This window comes from Schistocerca piceifrons, chromosome 2 (assembly GCF_021461385.2).
Source record: "Schistocerca piceifrons isolate TAMUIC-IGC-003096 chromosome 2, iqSchPice1.1, whole genome shotgun sequence".
In the NCBI taxonomy this organism is placed as follows: Eukaryota; Metazoa; Arthropoda; class Insecta; order Orthoptera; family Acrididae; genus Schistocerca; species Schistocerca piceifrons.
The window spans coordinates 858,947,991-858,970,250 of NC_060139.1; the positions used below are offsets into that span (position 1 = coordinate 858,947,991).

The 22,260-nt window shown below is 39.2% G+C and overlaps 1 protein-coding gene across 1 annotated transcript in view; it reads right to left on the reverse strand.

Annotated features, from left to right (window-relative positions):
• The window catches only part of LOC124775060 (NFX1-type zinc finger-containing protein 1-like), a 439,199-nt gene that overhangs the window by 365,684 nt on the left and 51,255 nt on the right, over window positions 1-22,260 (reverse strand). Inside the window, exon 2 of the mRNA XM_047249854.1 lies at window positions 14,362-17,013. Coding sequence (XP_047105810.1) covers window positions 14,362-16,988 — 2,627 coding nt within the window. The 5' untranslated portion in view covers window positions 16,989-17,013. The remainder of the gene's footprint in view (window positions 1-14,361; window positions 17,014-22,260) is intronic.

The following is a 22,260-nucleotide window of genomic DNA, read 5'->3' on the forward strand; positions in this document are numbered from 1 at the left end:
ATTATTCCACCTGACATAGAGCATGTGCTTAGACCTCAACAAGAATGTAACACTTTTAATTCCAAAGGAGGCAGGTGCTGAAAAGTATAAAAATTATAGAAACCATCATTTTATGAAGCCCTGCGTGTAAAATACTGACACAAATTCTTTACAGAAAAATGAAAGGACTGGTAGGAGTCAGTCACGTGGAGATCATTCTGTATTCCGGAGACATGTAAGAACACAAAACTGACCCAATGATTAGATCGAAGTAAAGCAAACCTACATTTACATAACATTTGTATATTTAGAGAAAAGTCTGACGATGTTGACTGGAATACAGTCTAAGATAGTAGGCATAAATACAGATAGCAAAAATTTATCTACAATTTGCACACAAACCAGATTGGAGTTACAAAGGGAGCTATTAAAGGGAAGTAGCAGTTGAGAACAGAGTGGAACACAGTTGTAACCTCTCCCCAATGTTAGAGAGAGAGAGAGAGAGAGAGAGAGAGAGAGAGAGAGAGAGAGAGAGAGAGTGTGAGGGGGAGGGGGAAGGAGTGGGAATGGGGGAGAGGGGGAAGGAGTGGGAATGGGGAAGAGGGGGGAGAGGGGGAGAGGGGGAGAAAATAAGCAAGTGGCAAAGGAAACCAAGGAGAAATTTGGGAATGGCATTCAGGGAGAAGAAATAAAAGTAATGAGGTCTGATGATGACATTTTCTTTCCGCCAGGGATGGGAAAGGACTTGAAAGAGTAGTTGAATGAAATGGATAGTGCCTTGAAAAGAGGTTATAAGATAAACCTCAACAAAAAAAAGTGTAATGGAATTAGTTAAATTAAATCAAGTGATGCTGAGGAAATTTGATTATGAAATTAGATGCCGAAAGTAATAAATGAGTTCAACTATTTGGGTAGCAAAATAACTGACAATGACCAAAGAAGAGAGGATACAATATGCAAACAGGCAGTAGCAAGAAAAGTACTTCTGAAAAAGAGAAATTTGTTAACATTGTACATAAGTTTAAATATTAGGAACACTTTTTTTGAACTGGAGTGTGGCCTTCTATGGAACTGAAATATGAACAAAGAGTTCAGACGTGAACTGTCTATAAGCTTTTGAAATGTGGTGCCACAAACAGTGTTGAAAATTACAAGTGTAAACTGTATAACTACTGAAGTAGTACTGAATCAAACTGAGATCAAAACAATTTACAGTACAAACAGACTACAAGACTGAGATTGAAGTTTACTGCAACAGTGAAGTTATCTGGTAGTGTACAGCAGGTGTAGGTGAAACCAAGTTAATTGTTGTGTAGTTTTACCGGCCACCTGACTCCGCTGTGACAGTTATAGAGCCATTCACAGAAAGTCTACGGTCAGTGACATGGAAGTACCCAGGTCATGCAATACTAGTTGGAGGTGACTTTAACGTACTGAGTATAGACTGTGATGTCTATGGATTCATTGTAACGGGAGGGGGGATTATGGATAGGCAGTCATGCAAAATACTTTTGAACACATTTTCTGAAAATGCTTGAGCAGCTAGCTCAGCAGCCCACATGCAACAGAAATATCTTAGACCTTTCAGCTACAAACAGGGCACACCTTATTGAAAATGGCAGTATAGAAATGGGGATTAGTGATCATGATGTCATTATGGCAACTATAGTTAGGAAATCAGTCAAGGAGGGTGTTTCTGCTAGATACAGCAGACAAGCAGTTGTTACCATCTCACTTAGACAGTTAATTTACATCACTTATTTCCAGTAAGATGAGCAGACAGGAATTTTGGGTCAAGTTCAAGCAGACTGTAAATCGTGGTCTGGAGAGTTATGTGCCTAGTAAGTGGATAAAGGATGGAAAAGACACAAGGTTTAATAATAAAATTCAGAAGATGCTGAGGATGCAGCGTTTGCTGCACTCTCGGTTCACAAGAGAATGCACAAATGATGACAAGCAAATGTTAGTAGAGATTTGTACATCTGTGAAAAGATCTATGCACGAAGCATACAACAGCCGTCACCATCACACCTTAAAAAATGACTTGGCAGCGATCACAATAAAATTCTGGTCCTATGTAAAACCGCTAAGCGGGTCTAAGGTTTCCACTCAATCCCTTGTTGGCCAGTCTGGTGTGTCAGTTGAAGATAGCAAAACAAAAGAGAGTGTTTTATATTTCATGTTCAAGAAATCATTCACACAGGAGAATCTTACAAACATACTGTCATTTGATCATCGGTCAGACTCTCATATGGACAACACAGTAATAAGCATACCCGGTGTGGAGAAATAACTGAAAGATTTGAAAACAAATAAATCCCCGTATGAAATCCCAATTCAGTTTTACAAAAAAACACTGAAGATGATATTTGGTTTGTGGGACGCTCAACTGCACAGTCATCAGCGCCCGTACAAAGTCTCAATTTTTACACAGTCCAATTTCTTTTCGCAATCCAATCTAGTCACTCTCAAAAATTATGATGATGAAATGTTGAGGACAACACAAACACCCAGTCCCCTTGCAGAGAAAACCCCCAACCCAGCCAGGAATCGAACCGGAACCCTGTAATCCAGAGGCAGCAACGTCAGCCCCTAGACCACAACCCACGGACTACAAAGAGTACTCTACAGCATTAACCCCTTACCTAGCCTGCATTTATTGTGAATCTCTCACCCAGCACTAAGTCCCAAGTGACAAGAAAAAATTGCAGGCGACTGCACTATATAAGAAGGGTAGAAGAATGGACCCGCAAAATTACAGACCAATATCCCTAACTTCAGTTTACTGCAGAATCCTTGAATGTGCTTTCAGTCTGAATATAATAAACTTTCTTGAGAATGAGAAGCTTATGTTTACAAATCAACATGGCTTCAGAAACCATCACTAGTGCAAAACTCAGCTTGCTCTTTTCTCATATGATATACTGTGAACAATGGATGAAGGGAAACTGGCAGATACCACATTTCTAGATTTCCAGAAGGTGTTTGACACACTGCCACAGCAGGCTGTTAAGGAAGGTGTGAGGATATGGAATAAGCTCACGGACATTTGACTGGCTTGAAGACTTCTTGAGGAACAGAACCCAGCATGTCCTCAACAGTGAGTGTTCATCAGAGACAAGGGTATCATCAGGAGAGCCCCAGGGAGGTGTGATAGAACCCCTGTTTTGTTCTCTATATAAATAAATGGTTTATATCTAAATACAAAGATGATGAGACTTACCAAACAAAAGCGCTGGCAGGTCGATAGACACACAAACAAACACAAACATACACACAAAATTCAAGCTTTCGCAACCCACGGTTGCTTCATCAGGAAAGAGGGAAATACGAAAGGATGTGGGTTGTAAGGGAAAGGGTAAGGTGTCAATCCAATCCCAGGAGCAGAAAGACTTACCTTAGGGGGAAATAGCGACAGGTATACACTCGCACACACACATATCCATCTGCACATATACAAACACAAGCACACATATAAATTTTTTTAATATATTTTTCCCATGATGGACAGGGTAGGCAGCAGTTTGTAGTTGTTTGCCGATGTTGCTCTGATGTACAGTAAGGTATCGAAGTTGAGTGACTGTAGGAAGGTATGTGATGACTTAGACAAAATTTCTAGTTGGTGTGATGAATGGCAGCTAGCTCTACAAATGGAAAAATTTAAGTTAATGAGGAAGAGTAGGACACAGTATTACTAGTGTCCTGGTTGACACAATCAAATCATTTAAATTTCTGGGCCTAATGTTGCAAAGCAATACGAAAAGGAGCAAGCATGTGAGAATTGTGGGAGAAAAGGCGAATGGTCAACTTCGGTTTACTGAGAATTTTAGGAAAGAGTGCTTCACCTGTAAAGAGACCACGTAGATGACACTAGTGCAACCTCGTCTAGAACACTGCTTGGGTGTTTGGGATCCATATCAGGTTGGATTGAAGGAAGACATTGAAGCAATTTAGAGGCTGGGTGCTAGATTTGTTACAGGTAGGTTGAACAAAACGTAAGCATTAAAGAGATGCTTCGAGAACCCAGATGGGACTCCCTAGAGGAAAGGTGACGCTCTTTTCAAGAAACACTATTGAGAAAATTTAGAGAACCGGCATTTGAAGCTGACTGCTAATGATTCTACTGCCACCAACGTACGCAGCACATAAGGACCACAAAGATAAGATACAAGGAATTAGATCTCATTCGGACAGTCAGTTTTCCCTCACTCTACTTGCGAGTGGAACACAAATAAATGACAAGTAGTGGTACAGGGTACCCTCTGCCATGCACCTTACGGTGGCTTGCTGAGTGTCTTTGTAGATGCAGATGTAGATCTGGGTTAAAATTCCTTCAGTTATCGTGATATTTTCATTCATAAGAGATTTAATATTTCTGAACTGTTTTTATTTCTTTTATTTCTGTAACTGCACCTTCAATTATTTTATTTCAGTGAATTTAAATCAATTAATACATAGTAAATTGTTTAAAACATAGCAGTACAGGATTGATGTATTCTTGAACAAACTGATGAAATATCCTTTGCTGACAATCTTTTAATGGCTCTGAGCACTATGGGACTTAACTTCTTTGGTCATCAGTCCCCTAGAACTTAGAACTACTTAAACCTAACTAACCTAAGGACATCATACACATCCATGCCCGAGGCAGGATTCGAACCTGCGACCGTAGCGGTCGCGCGGTTCCAGACTGTAGCGCCTAGAACCGCATGGCCACTGCGGCCGGCACAATCTCTTAAATCAATTTATTATTGCCATATGCAAAGTGTCTGGTAGAACAGGTGCTAGTTATGGGCTCTGAGGCAGCACTGCCCCAAAATACACTCCTGGAAATGGAAAAAAGAACACATTGACACCGGTGTGTCAGACCCACCATACTTGCTCCGGACACTGCGAGAGGGCTGTACAAGCAATGATCACACGCACGGCACAGCGGACACACCAGGAACCGCGGTGTTGGCCGTCGAATGGCGCTAGCTGCGCAGCATTTGTGCACCGCCGCCGTCAGTGTCAGCCAGTTTGCCGTGGCATACGGAGCTCCATCGCAGTCTTTAACACTGGTAGCATGCCGCGACAGCGTGGACGTGAACCGTATATGCAGTTGACGGACTTTGAGCGAGGGCGTATAATGGGCATGCGGGAGGCCGGGTGGACGTACCGCCGAATTGCTCAACACGTGGGGCGTGAGGTCTCCACAGTACATCGATGTTATCGCCAGTGGTCGGCGGAAGGTGCACGTGCCCGTCGACCTGGGACCGGACCGCAGCGACGCACGGATGCACGCCAAGACCGTAGGATCCTACGCAGTGCCGTAGGGGATCGCACCGCCACTTCCCAGCAAATTAGGGACACTGTTGCTCCTGGGGTATCGGCGAGGACCATTCGCAACCGTCTCCATGAAGCTGGGCTACGGTCCCGCACACCGTTAGGCCGTCTTCCGCTCACGCCCCAACATCGTGCAGCCCGCCTCCAGTGGTGTCGCGACAGGCGTGAATGGAGGTACGAATGGAGACGTGTCGTCTTCAGCGATGAAAGTCGCTTCTGCCTTGGTGCCAATGATGGTCGTATGCGTGTTTGGCGCCGTGCAGGTGAGCGCCACAATCAGGACTGCATACGACCGAGGCACACAGGGCCAACACCCGGCATCATGGTGTGGCGAGCGATCTGCTACACTGGCCGTACACCACTGGTGATCGTCGAGGGGACACTGAATAGTGCACGGTGCATCCAAACCGTCATCGAACCCATCGTTCTACCATTCCTAGACCGGCAAGGGAACTTGCTGTTCCAACAGGACAATGCACGTCCGCATGTATCCCGTGCCACCCAACGTGCTCTAGAAGGTGTAAGTCAACTACCCTGGCCAGCAAGATCTCCGGATCTGTCCCCCATTGAGCATGTTTGGGACTGGATGAAGCGTCGTCTCACGCGGTCTGCACGTCCAGCACGAACGCTGGTCCAACTGAGGCACCAGGTGGAAATGGCATGGCAAGCCGTTCCACAGGACTACATCCAGCATCTCTACGATCGTCTCCATGGGAGAATAGCAACCTGCATTGCTGCAACAGGTGGATATACACTGTACTAGTGCCGACATTGTGCATGCTCTGTTGCCTGTGTCTATGTGCCTGTGGTACTGTCAGTGTGATAATGTGATGTATCTGACCCCAGGAATGTGTCAATAAAGTTTCCCCTTCCTGGGACAATGAATTCACGGTGTTCTTATTTCAATTTCCAGGAGTGTATATAGTACAATATATTTCTCAATACTGGATTACAGAATTCAAATTATCAGGATTAGAATATTTTCCACACATATCTTAATACTGTCAATCAACGTTTTATGAAATGTTGATATCGAGTGACAATTTTCAAACAAGTAGTACTCAGTCTTAAGGCTGTGGCTTGAAATGCCTGTTAGCTTCATGTAGCAGAAGTAACGGGTCATGGTCTGTGTGGAGTACAGTTCTTGTGGGCATCCCAAAGGCTCTGTTTGTTCAGCAAAAGGGTGTCCTACCAATCGCCACACGATTTTCACTTTCCACTACTTACACCAAAATAGAATCAACAGAATGGCTACATTCCACTCTCAAATCCATTTCTGTATATCTCTACTATACTTTGATGTGTTAACAACCGGTGTTTAATACTGCGGTTTTGATACTAGTGAAGATACTAACTTGTTTCTAGCATTGGTGATTCTATCTGCAGTAGGAAAGGCATGTTAAGTTTGTTAACATCTCACTGGAGTGCACTATAATATAGCATTGTGTCACCAGGAAGTAAGTGTTTTACAAATGATTAAAGGAAATAAGCATGCAAAACATGTCCTATACTTATTAGGCAAAACTTTGGAATGTGAGCTTACGGTGAAAGTGAAGGAACTTGGTGCACACAAATCCAATATAAACATCAGTCAAGAATAAAAATTCTTGCAAATCCAGAAAAAGGTATATACTCAGTTTCAACAAAGCAATGTACAGCAGCATGTTTAGCCACTGATCTTACATTTTGTGATACTTCAGCACAACAAAGGTACTAAAAATAAAGTGTTTTGGAGAGAGCTTTGATGTGGTGTGAGACTTAAACTGCATATATGTAAGCGTGCGTATGAACACCAGCCAAAAAGACATGCTGGTTTCACATATACATAAATCAACATAGGGGCTGCTCAGTGTGTTTGTCAGCCAGTCACAGCACAGGGCTTAAGTCTATTTAGCTTTTGGGGTTATTAAGTACCTGGTTATAAGCAGAAGAAACGGAGGTACAGAGTGTACGCTTTGTAGAGAGTCCTGGCACCATAATTCTGATCAGTAAATGCAGCCTTCACCAACATGCAAACAACAATTCACATCTGTGGCAGAATACATGGTGTAGTCCATATCAATTCAGGTAGGCTAGGAAAAAAATTTACCTTCTTAGTCTCGAATGTTATTGAATTTAGCGTATGTTAAAATGAAGGACTAAGTAAGGAACAAGTATTTTTTTGTTTTCTCCAAAAAAAATTCTGCTCCGAGATACAGCCCTCCAAAGATGACACTGTGTATACCATTTTGAAGACGCAAATTTTGGAAAAAAATTTAAAATGCTGTATCTCTGGAACTGTTCTAGATATTTTGTTGGTTTTTTTTATTATTTGAAAGATCATTGCTTTATGATTACAAAGAACTTCTCCATTTGGTGTTATCTGTCGAAGTTCTTTAACTATAGCATTCTGGACTTTATAATTTATGGCTTTTTTTTTTCAAAAATGCCAATCTACATTTTTTTTCTGTTGATTAGTACCATATAGTTCTACATTCCCTGAAAAGGAGAGCATCCACTTCTAGGTTGAATAGGTTTTATAAACAACTGAAATTTCTGCCATACATAAAACCTATTTTATTACCACTTTATCACATAACAGACCTATAAAAATCAAAATCTAGTCCTATTTAACATAATTTTAGTTTTGAAAGATGAGTAAGCAACTCATTTTTTCAAGCATTTTAAATGGTTCCAAAATGTATGTGAAAGGTCCAAAGACTTAAAGGTTTCAATTTTTACAACTTCTGTGCACTCTGTTTTGTACTGAAATTAGCCAGTCAATGAACTAAGAATGTGTGCCACTGCTTCAGCATCTTCCTTTGATATCGAGTGATGCCTTCCTGTTGAAATAATAGGAACTGGAGCACTCACAGTCTTCAAAACATTGTACACAGGAAATGAGCACTGATGGTGTTGTTGCTGTCTTTCAGCTGGAAACCTACATCCAGCAGCTGGCCCATGTGGTACCATAAAGTTCACTACAATTTAGTTTAACTCATAACTGGTGTCTATAATCTCTGCAAACCACCAGTCACTGACACACACACACACACACACACACACACACACACACACACACACACACACCATAAACATCCCCCTTCTCAGGTTGTGAATCTGAATATTATCCTGCTGTTTCTGAGGTGTTGGCCGAACGAACGAAATTTCTTCTTTCTTGCTCTTTAAAGTGCATGCAATATGAGTTCGCCCATCACTGAGTCCAAAAATGTGTCTTCTGGATTCCTTTCACAGGAGTAGTTTGTTTGGACCATTCTTCTTTTTTCTGCTCACAGAATTCTTCAATTTCCTCTTTGGACAAAAGAATGAGGGCTGTAGATGTGTAAGATTTCATGACTCTCGTAAAATCCTCAGCATTCTGAATACAGCTGTATTTGGTCTGGAAAGATTACGTTTTGAAGCATTGTGCTTCAGCAGGCCTTCTACACCATCACAAGGCTCCTTCCTGTGACCAGCAGCACTGTATACCGAGTCAGTTAGCACAAGCGACTTACTCAATTCAAACAGCTGGTAACGATTTATAAGATGACTAGGAGCACCATCAGAAATAATAATGATCTCTGCCCCTGTTGGCAGTTGAAAAATTTTGCACATTGCTAGCAAAGCATGTGTTGAGTCATGTCCTGTGTCATCATTTATAACTGCAACACTTGTGGTCTTGTTTTGCAAATATGTCACTCCTGTAAAAATTGAAACCTGGTCATTACTCCAATGATACCCTTGTACTTCTTGTGGGAGAATTACAGATCAGTTCTCAGCAAAATCACAGTGAAGCACTAAACATAGTTCTTCAGCCTGTACACACCCTTTCACTTCTGCAATGTGTTGTTGTTGTTGCAATAACTTGAGATGCTGGTGTGTTACGGCTTTCACTGACCATTTACAAAGTTCATCAATGAAACTGTCAAAGGCAACATTTTTCGTAATTAGTTCATTTTCCTCCCATGTCGCGTATGTAATTTCTGCAGAGTTATCTGCCAAGTCTTCCATGCCAAGTGTCTATAAAGACAGTCCTCCCTTTCCAGGGCAGTCACCACATTCTTGAAACAAACAAGTCTCTCATTTTATGTCACAGGCTACTAATGACTTCACACGCCCAACCAAGGTGTCATATGTCATGTGCTCCACTAAGTTCTTCAAAGTTATCACACAAAGATCAAAATTCACGCAGTAAACACATAAACAGACGTCTCTAGGTGGGTGTGGAACTACCCACTTGGGTTGTACTGCATAAAGTTTTTATCTTTCAATATGTGAAGTTGTATAGTTGCTCTTATAAATTGCAGAAGTTTCTTTAATACTGTGAGTCATGTACCTCTTCACTTTCACAACTTTTTTATCTTCAACTGTTACAGTTACAGTGTCTTTTTTTGTTGGCACTCTGGTGAGAACAGCCCCATTTATCTTCCAGATAAAATGAATGCACAATTTGAACTTGAGCTGCTTTTACAGGATGACCATAATAGGGATCTGGTCTTCCAAAGACTCCTTTTACAGACCTCACATTTCTTGATTTGTCCACGGTGTACTTTGATACTGATGGAACGTGGTTCAAAATTGTTTTCTTTGAAAATGTCTCTGGAACAATAGTTGAAACTTGCATCTTTTCATTGTAGGATGCACAATATTCAACAGCTGAATTGATATTTGTGAAAAATTCCTGGCAAGAGGTGCAAGAGTGCTTTGATTCATTTTCTTCTGAAGATGGAATTTCTACTTTGAAGAGAGTGGTTAGTTTTGCTGTAGTGTATTCATCCATAACTTTAGTAATTTCTCTGCACTTTCTCGGTGCATGGAGCTAATGACTCGATTTCACTGACCACGGTTTCTTAACAGGACTAACACCTACCTCTGTAGTCGAATGATTCAGATTATATAATTCTTCCTCTATTGATGCAAGATCTGCATCATCTGCACCGTGGGAGGCTTCACCTTGTTCAGATATTATCAATGTTGTTATTCTGTCAAAACATTTAGAATACAAAAAGTAACCACTGGAAACATCTTCACTTTGAAAGAGAGTCTTCAAATGAGAACACTTATTTCCAACATGACCAAAGTCATGTTTTTCCATTTGTCTTATGTATCACTCACTCTTTTATGCACACGCAAATAGCACACTTCACTCTCTAGTGGGCCAAGTCAGATGACATTTCTCCTGTGGCCCCAGTCAGAAGACATTTCAAACAGTCCTTTTCACAAAACAAACTGCAACTGTGTCATCTGGCAAATTCCTCATGAAAACAGAGAACTCACATGCATGGTCTCAGATTTCTTAAAAGCCTCTTCAGTAAACAAGTTAGCACTGAACAACTACAATACAAAAACCTGCAATGAACAACAGTGACAAAGAAATTGACAAGAAACCACAACAAAGTGTAAGAAATATCTGCAACAATGAAAGTGAAAAGAAATAACTGCAACAAAGAAAGTGATCAAAAATAACTGCAACAAAGACAACAGAAATAAACACTGTAACAAAGAAATTAGTAAGAAACAACTTCAGTACAGACATACATTATGGTACCCTTAGAAGTTAAAAAAAAAATAATTTTTTAAAATAAAATCTGTTCAAAAGTGGAAGCTCTCCTTTTCACAAAATACAGTGCGTTGTTGTGTTCCTCAGTCCTGAGACTGGTTTGATGCAGCTCTCCATGCAACTCTATCCTGTGCAAGCTTCTTCATCTCCCAGTACCTACTGCAACCTACATCCTTCTGTATCTGTTTAGTGTATTCATCTCTTGGTCCCCCTCTACCATTTTTACTCTCCACGCTGCCCTCCAATACCAAATTGGTGATCCCTTGATGCCTCAGAACATGTCCTACCAACCGATCCCTTCTTCTAGTCAAGTTGCGCCACAAACTTCTCTTCACCCCTATTCTATTCAATACCTCCTCATTAGTTATATGGTCTACCGATCTAATCTTCAGCATTCTTCTGTAGCACCACATTTCGAAAGCTTCTATTCTCTTCCTGTCCAAACTAGTTATCATCCATGTTTCACTTCCATACATGGCTACACTCCATACAAATACTTTCAGAAACGACTTCCTGACACTTAAATCTATACTCGATGTTAACAAATTTCTCTTCTTCAGAAACGTTTTCCTTGCCATTGCCAGTCTATATTTTATATCCTCTCTACTTCGACCATCATCAGTTATTATGCTCCCCAAATAGCAAAACTCCTTTACTACTTTAAGTGTCTCATTTCCTAATCTAATTCCCTCAGCATCACCCGACTTAATACGACTACATTCCATTATCCTCGTTTTGCTTTTGTTGATGTTCGTCTTATATCCCCCTTTCAAGACACTGTCCATTCTCCTCAACTGCTCTTCTAAGTCCTTTGCTGTCTATGACAGAATTACAATGTCATCGGCGAACCTCAAAGTTTTTATTTCTTCTCCATGGATTTTAATACCTACTCTGAATTTTTCTTTGGTTTCCTTCACTGCTTGCTCAATATACAGATTGAATAACATCGGGGATAGGCTACAACCCTGTCTCACTCCCTGTCTCCCATCTCCTTAAATTCCCACCTTTTTGCAGTTGCTTCAGTTTTAATCTACAGTTCATAACCAATAGATTGTGGTCAGAGTCCACATCTGCCCCTGAAAATGGCTTACAATTTAAAACCTGGTTCCTAAATCTCTGTCTTACCATTATATAATCTATCTGATACCTTTTAGTATCTCCAGGATTCTTCCATGTATACAACCTTCTTTTATGATTCTTGAACCAAGTGTTAGCTATGATTAAGTTATGCTCTGTGCAAAATTCTACTAGAAGGCTTCCTCTTTCATTTCTTACCCCCAATCCATATTCACCTACTATGTTTCCTTCTCTCCCTTTCCCTACTCTCAAATTCCAGTCACCCATGACTATTAAATTTTTGTCTCCCTTCACTACCTGAATAATTTCTTTTATCTCATCATAGATTTCATCAATTTCTTCATCATCTGTAGAGCTAGTTGGCATATAAACTTGTACTACTACTGTAGTAGGCATGGGTTTCGTATCTATCTTGGCCACAATAATGCATTCACTATGCTGTTTGTAGTAGCTTACCCACACTCCTATTTTTTTTATTCATTAACCCCTATTTGATTTTGTATTTATAACCCTGTATTCACCTGACCAAAAGTCTTGTTCCTCCTGCCACCGAACTTCACTAATTCCCACTATATCTAACTTTAACCTACCCATTTCCCTTTTTAAATTTTCTAACCTACCTGCTCGATTAAGGAATCTGACATTCCACACTCCGATCCGTAGAATGCCAGTTTTATTTCTACTGATAACGACGTCCTCCTGAGCAGTCCCTGCCCGGGGATCCGAATGGGGGACTATTTTACCTCCGGAATATTTTACCTAAGAGGACGCCATCATCATTTAACCATACAGTAAAGCTGCATGCTCTCAGGAAAAATTACGGCTGTAGTTTCCTCTTGCTTTCAGCCATTCGCAGTACCAGCACAGCAAGGCCGTTTTGGTTAGTGTTACAAGGCCAGATCAGTCAATCATCCAAACTGTTGCCCCTGCAATCACTGAAAAGCTTGCTGCCCCTCTTCAGGAACCACACATTTGTCTGGCCACTCAACAGATACCCTTCCATTGTGGTTGCACCTACGGTACGGCTATCTGTATCGCTGAGGCACGCAAGCCTCCCAATCACCGGCAAGGTCCACGGTTCTTGGGGGAGGGGGGGGGGGGGGGGGGAGACTAATCAACAGGAAAAATTCGAACTTTTCTGGATGTGCACTTTTGAAAAAAAAATTCTGTAAATTATACAAAAAATAGTTCAAAAGGTGACAGTAAAATAACTTTGATTGATATGTCCAAACGGAGGACACCATTGTAATCATAAAGCAATTATCTTTCAAATAAAATAAACTATAACAAAATTCACATCTTCAAAATGGTGTTCGCAGTGTCATCTTTGGAGGCCCATACCTTGGGGCAGGAATTTTTTTGGAGAAAACAAAAAAAAATGTGTTTCTTACTTGCTCCTGAATTTTAACATACGCTAAATTCAATAACATCTGAGTCTATGAAGGCAACCTCCCTGCCTGAAATGATACGTCTGGGATGAAATTTGAAGAGGTGTGACAAAATATGTGAATAGTTTGAAGATAATGAACGGATAGGAATATTAACAGCATGCTTAATTCAATCATTCATGTTTAGAAATTTATTTTCTGAGCTCTGCATTTAGGCATCTCACAAGCACCATGAGATTCTGCCATTAATTACTATTCATTGCAAGCACACATGCTCTTTAACAAGCACTCTGTACTCCATATGGGAAAAATTAATGACAAAGTATCTATTGCTTGTATTATAGTGTAATTTTGTTAAAATATATAGGTTAATGGCATTATGTGTCTTAGAGTATCAGTTTCCGTAAGTCAGAACAAGCCATTTGAGTTACATTGTATAAAGAACAAAATAACAGTATGCAATTAATTTAAATATTTTATTTGACAAATGGACAGACTTTGGACACGATGACGCTGACCGATTAGGGAAATTCAGAAATCTCTTATCATGTATTTGTAGGGTACAGCATGAGACTATCAAAACGGCCACATAATATTTAAAGCATATGGGATTACTGTAAAACAAAAAATTGCCATGTGGTTTGACTGAGAAATGGTTGAGAGCCAGACAACAAATCTAACACTTTTTCTTTCTTTTTTCCTAGTACGTATTATAACTTTCACTCAGGCTGTACTTAGTGTTTGTGAAACTGCATCATGGTTAACAATCTGCTCTAACTATAATTTGTCTCATATCTGGATGGAGGAGCATAGTGAGGATAGATGTGAGCATACGAAATTTAATGGTAACCCACATTACATAACTATGGAAGGTTAGTTATTGAGCCAATCTCTATCTCCACCACTCATTTGGTTTATCTCGAACAGTGGTGGTGATACAAATTTACATGAAGGATTGTCTTTCTTGAAGGAGTTGTTGAAGATTGTGGATAGGCACAGTGCAATAAGTCTAACTGACAAAAAGCATGTTTTTATGTGTAAATAAAATATTACCTGTAAAGGCCCACACTATACATCCACAACTGCTGATACTTCACATAATCTTCTATGTTAGCTCCACAATTTTCCAGCCGCTGTTTATAGTGCTGAACATCCATAATGAGATGTGATAGATCCAGGGCATATTTTAATTTTATTGTGTCTACTGTTTGCATTATCAGACCATATTCATCACTGAATAAATCAGCATTGTTGTAATCATCTTCATACTCATCTTCAAAATCATTATCACTATCACTATTGTTTTCACACGGTAAATCTTCAAGAATTGAAATATTACCAGCATTAGGATCATCCTGCTGAAACAGACTATCTGGATTTTCATTTCCATCTCCCTTCAACCATTCAATGAAAATCTCATCACTGACTACGTGACCAACCATAAATGATCCAAGCTGTTGAACAGTAATTCCCATTTCCTTCAAAGAAGAAATGCTGATTATCGTATTGTTGTTAGCAATTCTCTCTAGATGTTCTTGCAAAGAACGAATTTGACTGATAACATTTTGCATTTCTGAGATTATCTCCCTGCTAGATACTGCAGACACTCTCACCACACGATGCCGTCGAACTTCTTTCAGATTGTATTCCTCTAGAGCTTCTGACTGTGACTGGCCACCAATGCGAATTATTTCTCTTGTGTATTTTAAAGTTCCTTCAAGGACTTGGTCCAATGCATGGTTAGTGTAGCACACCACAAGAATAGGTCTACGGTTTGTGTTCCATATAATTTGGTTGTCAAGGAAAGTTTTTATTATCTTCAAACCAAGAAAAGTTTTTCCTGTTCCTGGTGGACCCTGTATTATAACGAAATCCTTGGTCAAAGCAGTTCGGAATGACTTATACTGAGAAATGTCCAACTTCAATTCATCTTCTGTAGGCCAAGTGTCCATTTCAGTTATAGGTACTTTGAACTTGCCAATTTTGTATATTACTGGATCAGATTTTGCACGTATGTACTGGGGCAAACCCACTTCTGTAATCCCATCAACAATATAAGGCTTCATTGGAAATGCAGCAAAGGGCATAGTCTGCAATGCATTTAATACCTGTCGGTATGGTTCAAAATAAACTTCACTTTCTGCCACTGTATATGCTCTTTCAAATATAGTAATATCTATCTCGTCAATAAGTTCAATGACGACACAACCATTTTCTAGTTGTTTCTTGTCCCTCTCAAGAACTGTACCAAAAAAGAAGGTACCAAAATTGTCATGGGTAAAACACAACAATGAACCAAACATAAAACGTTTGGAATGCTCCCAAGGAACATTTCTCAGTTTCTTTTTAGTATCAAAGTTTAGTACCACACCTACTTTTTCTTTAATAGTCACAGTGTTTAAAAATAAAGCATCATGATATATTCGCACATTTTCAATCCTCTTAAATCTTTTCTGCCCTTGGAGAGCATGTTCCGTATACTGTGATATACCCTCACGTAAGGGGCCCACAAAATCTTCCCGCAGCAAGCGAAACTGAACATCTAGGTAATGTTCAACATCAATATATGCTCCCTTGATGATGCTAGGTCGTAAAAATGGTTTACTAGCAAAATCTTCAGCAGTGGGGAATATGCTACAGTATCTGAAATTATCAGGGGGCTGCAAATATTGAAGCTGCTCCATTTTGCTACTTTGTTTTATTGAATTACGTTCATTTTCTTCTATCATACTTCTAAGCTGGGCCTTAAGACATTCAAACTTCTTCTTAATATCATCACAGTTTATACTTTGGTACCTTTGCGCACCTTCTATGGACAATTCAGTCGTAACAAAGAGATTCTTGAACTTTTCACATGCTGTCTGTGGAAGCAAATTAACAACTGTTGCATAAAATATTAGAAGATTTTCTAAGAATGGAAATATCTTAGACTTCCTTGAGTGGTGTTCTGTTGGGACCTTGTTCATTTCTTTTTCTAGTTGGCTTAAGAAGTGTGGTTGGCATGCTGCAATCAAAACAGTTGTTTTGTTGTGTTGGAAACCAACTACACACACTTTTTCAGCAAGTAGCCTTAATGTAAGGTGTACTAAATCTGGGGACATTTCTTTTTTTAAAAATTCAGTGAATCCTATTTTGGAGCTTGCTAATTTTACAACTACTTCCATTGGATCTTTTTCAAGAAGGTTTTCCAGAAATTTATATCCAGTTCCTTTAATTGATGTAGAAGATTTCTGCCTGTCTTCAAATTGCGATTTATTCCTAATAAATTTAGAAGGAATTTCATCTGAACCTTTTCCACCAACACTCATATTAATTTTTTCTGAATTAGAGAGACTATAATGAGACCTCCATCGATCAGCACTTTGTCTTTGCCCTTCATCCAGAGGCAAAAGACTGGAATTTCCAGGGTGACTTGCACTGGTTCCAAAACATTGTGGAAAATTTCCAACTTTAAATTTTGAAGGTAATCTGCTGTGAACATTTGATTCTACAATTTTTTTTTTTCTCTCGCAGTTTCCTTGCCTTGTTGGCACAGTAGTAGAAGAAAGTCTGTCTTGTCTCCTCTCTTTGGGTTCAAATTTGTTTTGTGGAAGAGACTTATGTTCTGTTTTGTGTTCTGTTCTGCTTTCTCTATTGGCATTGTCAAGTGCAGAGAAAAGTTTGTCTGACAAACTTTCCATAATGCTTGCCCCAACACACAAAGTCCTGTAACAAATTAAAATAATACAATTAGAAACTGCACTGCCAAAACAATGTAAATAAAACGCGCGCGCGCGCGCACACACACACACACACACACACACACACACACACACACACACACACTGTACTGCTACTCTTTTACACACACACACACACACACACACACACACACACACTGTACTGCTACTCTTATGGAAATTTGAAGACTTATTTTTCTAGTGTTCCTGACGCAACAGCTAAATGTGAAGTCTACAACATTTTATTTACCTAATTGGCAGACACACTGCAGTTTTCCATTAACAAAACACTTATTCTGTCAGGAATTTATTTAATATTCATATTTTTCTATTTTTATAGTATCTTATCGGAGAGTCAAGATCTGCTGACCACGTACTTTGAGAGGACCTATGCTACCAGCCCAACATATGAAGGCTTTCAACTTTGTTGTGCCCATGTACTGTGATTTTGAAAACTAAACTAATTCATAGATTGGTGATGATCAATTCATTTTCCTGTTTTGTATTCAGAGACTTCCCTTGACCAAGATTTTGAAAGTCAATACATCAAACCAAAAAAATGGAGAGAATTTATATTGTCTTTTGGAAGGTTTACTACAAACGAACAAATATTTACTGGCATAGTAAAGAAATAAGGCTTTTCATTTTACAAAAGGTACAAACTATTAATGAAGAGCTTCATTACATTTTGCACATGAATGTAAAAATATTCTAACATCGGTTCTATCATTCATGTTCTCTTTTTATATTTATATAGCTCTTTTTGTGAAGAACTGACAAGACATTCTAGTAACTTAAGACTACAGACAAGGACGAATATAAAATATACAGATTTCACTGGCATGAATTATTTATGTCAGACACCTGACATGGCAAAGGGAAATATCACTACAGTAACTCCACTAATGGTATATTATTAACCTCTAGTATGGTGAGGTTTCTCTCAAGAAAACATACAAATACATCAAACATACGGCACACTGTAAATAAAACTTTGATGGATTGAACTGAATGAGAATAAACAATTTAAACTATAACTCAATATCTTCACAAACATCCCTTGTTTTTCACATAATGAAAATATAAGAACATCGCTTCAACCTATCACCTATTAGCAACTCCGCCATGACAAGCAAGTTTGATCATAGGAGAGGTGACGAAAGATGAATACTGTATACTACAGTTATCACACATAAACTACTTCATTACTAATATGAAGATATTACATGTAATCAGAAGAGTTGATTTTTCACAACAATGAAGAATAATTATTTATCTGCTTACACTGTACTATAAAGTCAGTAATTACTACGAAAACAAGCTAATTTGTTATGAAGTAAGTGTTTTACTCATATGCTTGCATAATTATTACATCAATGCACAAAATTTGGGTTTGATTTTGGAGACAAAAAGTTTCAAAAGTGCACTTTATCGTAGTGTAGTGTACTCTCCACCATCTATTGAAAAGAGCAAACCATTAATATTTTTGTGTGCATAAAGTGCAGCAGCAGTTTACTATTTTTGTCTCCCATATTCCATTTTTTAGGGGGGCGGAGGAAGGGGGAGGGAGGGAGCGAAGTGTCCAAAACAGTGGAGATCACAAGTGCCCTTGTCATAACTTAAAATAGTCAATTACTGAATGAATTTGAAATCAATAATACTCAGAGCCTCATCGACTGGAGCAGAGGGATAGCTAGAAACAATCATTTCCTCTTTGAAGAGGTTGCTCAAATGGTGAAAATTAAATTTCCTTCACCCTACTACTGTGCAAATAAAAAAAACAAGATCTACAGTTCATGCTGTATCTGCTAAAAAAAACCTGATAATTCAGATGGCAAACTTATATTAAAACATAAACGGTTATAAAATTGGCACTGGATTGGAAAATGATGCACTGTCCATGGTTGGTTGCAGTAACTACAGAGTGATGCGGGGTCTCCACCTAGCAAATAAAGGTGACTAAAACAAACAACAGTGCCCTATATGCATCCTAGCTAAACGTATTTCCTCACAACAAGAGGGGCGAGAGGAGATCATGCAAGCAATTGGGAAGTGTTTAATTTCCCAGAGTTTGTTCCCATATGGAGAAGACCAGTGTTCATGCCAGAGTGACACAATGTTCCTATGAACCACAATACAGATATCATCTGAAGGGACAGAATAGCTAAAAGGCCTACAAATTTAGACTGCAGCATCGGCAGCTGCATTGGCAGCTTTATTCCCCTGCATCCAATGACCAGGGACTCGCACGAATAGCATATTGGATCTAGCATCTGTGAGCGAGTCAGCACATAAAACACAACTGAGAAGCCTGTGTCATCGGACGTATTGGGTGGCATGATAGAGGGCAGAACATTCTGCAGTAAAAATCAAGCCCCATATTCCTTGTGCATAATTTAATCATTTACATTTTGCAGCACAGCAAAAAAAGATATAATGAAGTACTTCATCAAGTGACTATCTGATAATGCACTACAGGAAAGCAAGCTAACACAGAGATGGCTTACCTGAACATTCAGTACAGGAACCGATACAGACTAAAATCTCTACTTATGGTTGGTTTGAGGAACAGTTTGAAATCAATTCTTCCGAATTCTTGCAACTGTAAGGGTGCCAAAAATGAATAATCACCTGTATACAACTGCGCAGAAATAATCTTTCACTATATTCACTTGGCTGCCTCTTGTCACCGTGCCCAGCATTTAGAGGTGTGTACCAGTTAGTACGACCATTCTTTCTCGCAAGGAAGATATCACAACAATCTTTGACAGACAGCATTTTATTTGACTGCATACTACATTTATCACATTACAAAGTTAAAATAATGAGGACTTAATAAACTGACACAGTCAAAAATACAAAGCACAACAGCCAACAGCACATAAAATCTGTATACCACTCACTCATTCTTTGTTTTATCTAGCTGGGCGAGATGTATCTTTTGAAAACATTTAAGGCCAAGTGCACATTTGGAAATGTTTAATACAGTGAGAATGTTCAATTGGTTGCAGCAGCTATGTAGAGATGAAGAAACCTGCATAGGATAGACGAGTTTGGAGAGCTGCACGAAACCAGTCTCTGACTGAAAAACACAACAAAATGTAAGGTCCCAGCGGTATTAAGCCGCATACACACTTCTGTTGGAAACATTGTCTTCTGTGATGTTTTGCAAATGTTTCCGACTTCGTTTCTTGTCTCTACTTCTGTCCACACTGGCAGCAAACATTTCTCGTTGTGTGTTTATGCCGTCTGCACTGCTCTTTGTATTATTGTGTTTGTATCATCTGCTGCTGCATTATGTCTGGTGTCGAGGAAACTATAATGATATGTGGTGCTGCATTATTAATACTAGGTTTACACAAACAAAATGAAAGCCTTCCTCGTTGTTTGTGGAGTAAAACATTCTCTAGAAGAACTGGTGGGAATAACTTCCTACGTGAGCTGAGTATGGAAGACGTCTCTGGCTTCTGTAACTTCACTCAGAAGTCATCTGTCGATTTTGAAAATCTGGCAAATATGATAGCACCATAGCACCATTTGTTCCAAAAAAAGATAAGAATTTCAGGAAAGTGATTTCAGTCAACCAAAGGCTTGCAGTTACTCTTCGTTTTCTGGCAAGAGAAGATACATTTCAGAGCCTTGCGTATTTATTTCACATTTCGAAGCAAGCAATATCTCGAACAGTACCTGAAATATGTGGAGCTCTGGTGGAAGTACCGAAGGATATAAAGGTAAGTAAATGAAAAACACCGTTAAATAAGCATCTTTTCAAAATGTTATTATTTGTCAATTACATTATAGACCTCATCAACACATCATCTTCAATAGTGTTACCAGTGTCTACATAACTTGTAAATATGACAGGGGAATAACTATTTGATGATGATGGCCCTGCCACATACCCACTGTCGACTGCTGACTTTCCAAATATGCTACATGCTGTTTCGTTAATACTTCATTAAGCAAAGCCATTGTTTTTGCTTCTTGTAACTCTGGGAATTTCTGCAACACTGATGCCACATACTGATCACATGTACTACATTCATCGCTCTTATTATTTTCTCGTTTTTGCAGCACTTTAATTAACAATTGAGATGCAATCTTGTAGGGTTGTTGCATATCTTTTTTCTCACCCACTCTTCTGATTTTTTGTAGCGGAGGACTGGAAGGTCCAGCCACATCCTCTTCATCTTCATTTCTGACCTCTGGTTAATGTATGAAAACCTGAAATCAAATTTATTTCTTTCAGATACCGGCGGCTGAAAACGACTGGCTTAAAACAGCTTATTGGTTCTCACAGATTCTTCAGTTCCCCCATTGTGTCAGAGCAGTTGATGGGAAACATATCGTGTTACAGTGCCCTATTGGTAGTGGAAGTGAATAATATAATTATAAAGGTTCATTTAGCATTGTGCTACCTGCTGTTGTTGATGCCAGTTACAACTTTTTGTATGCAGATATCTGCTACCAAGGCAGAATATCAAATGATGGTATGTTCAAAAACGCGAACATAAGTGAGTTAATTAACAAAAAGAAACTAAACTTGCCACAAGCTGAATGTTTACCAGGTGGCACAAAGGCCCTACCATTTGTTTTTATAGCAGACAATGCTTTTCCTTTACAGAAAAATATTATGAAACCCTACCGAGGAAAACATGTTATAGGTTCAAAAGAGAGTTTTTAATTACAAACTTTCTAGGGCCAGAATGGTTGTCGAGAACACTTTCGACATTATGGCTTTAGTTTTTCCATGTGCTAGAAAACCTATGTTGCTACAAACGCAAATAAAAACAAACAAGCATAATTTTTGTACCTCATTTTCCATAGTATCTGTTGTCTCCTTCGACTCATGAACATCATCCTAGAACTGTAGCAGCCGATAGGTGAAACAGTTGGAATCATATGCAGTGTCTGCACCGCAACCAGATGGTCTGCTGGAAATCATTTTTCTTTTCTCACGCCTGTAAGCAACCATGGACGATCGTATGTTTTTTTCTACACTTTCCTTGTCTGTGCCAAAAGTTGCTGCAATTTTTGCAAGTGCATCATGTATTTTAACACTGTTTTTATATTCCTTGCTCCGGATGTTCCGTAAGCAATCCTCCCCCTGGTTCATGGCAATTAAATCAACAATTTGTGGCCTTGATCACTCCATTATTTTAGAAAAATAAAGCAAAAATGACACTATAGTAAACACAACACCACTTAACAGTAGACGACACATACACACACA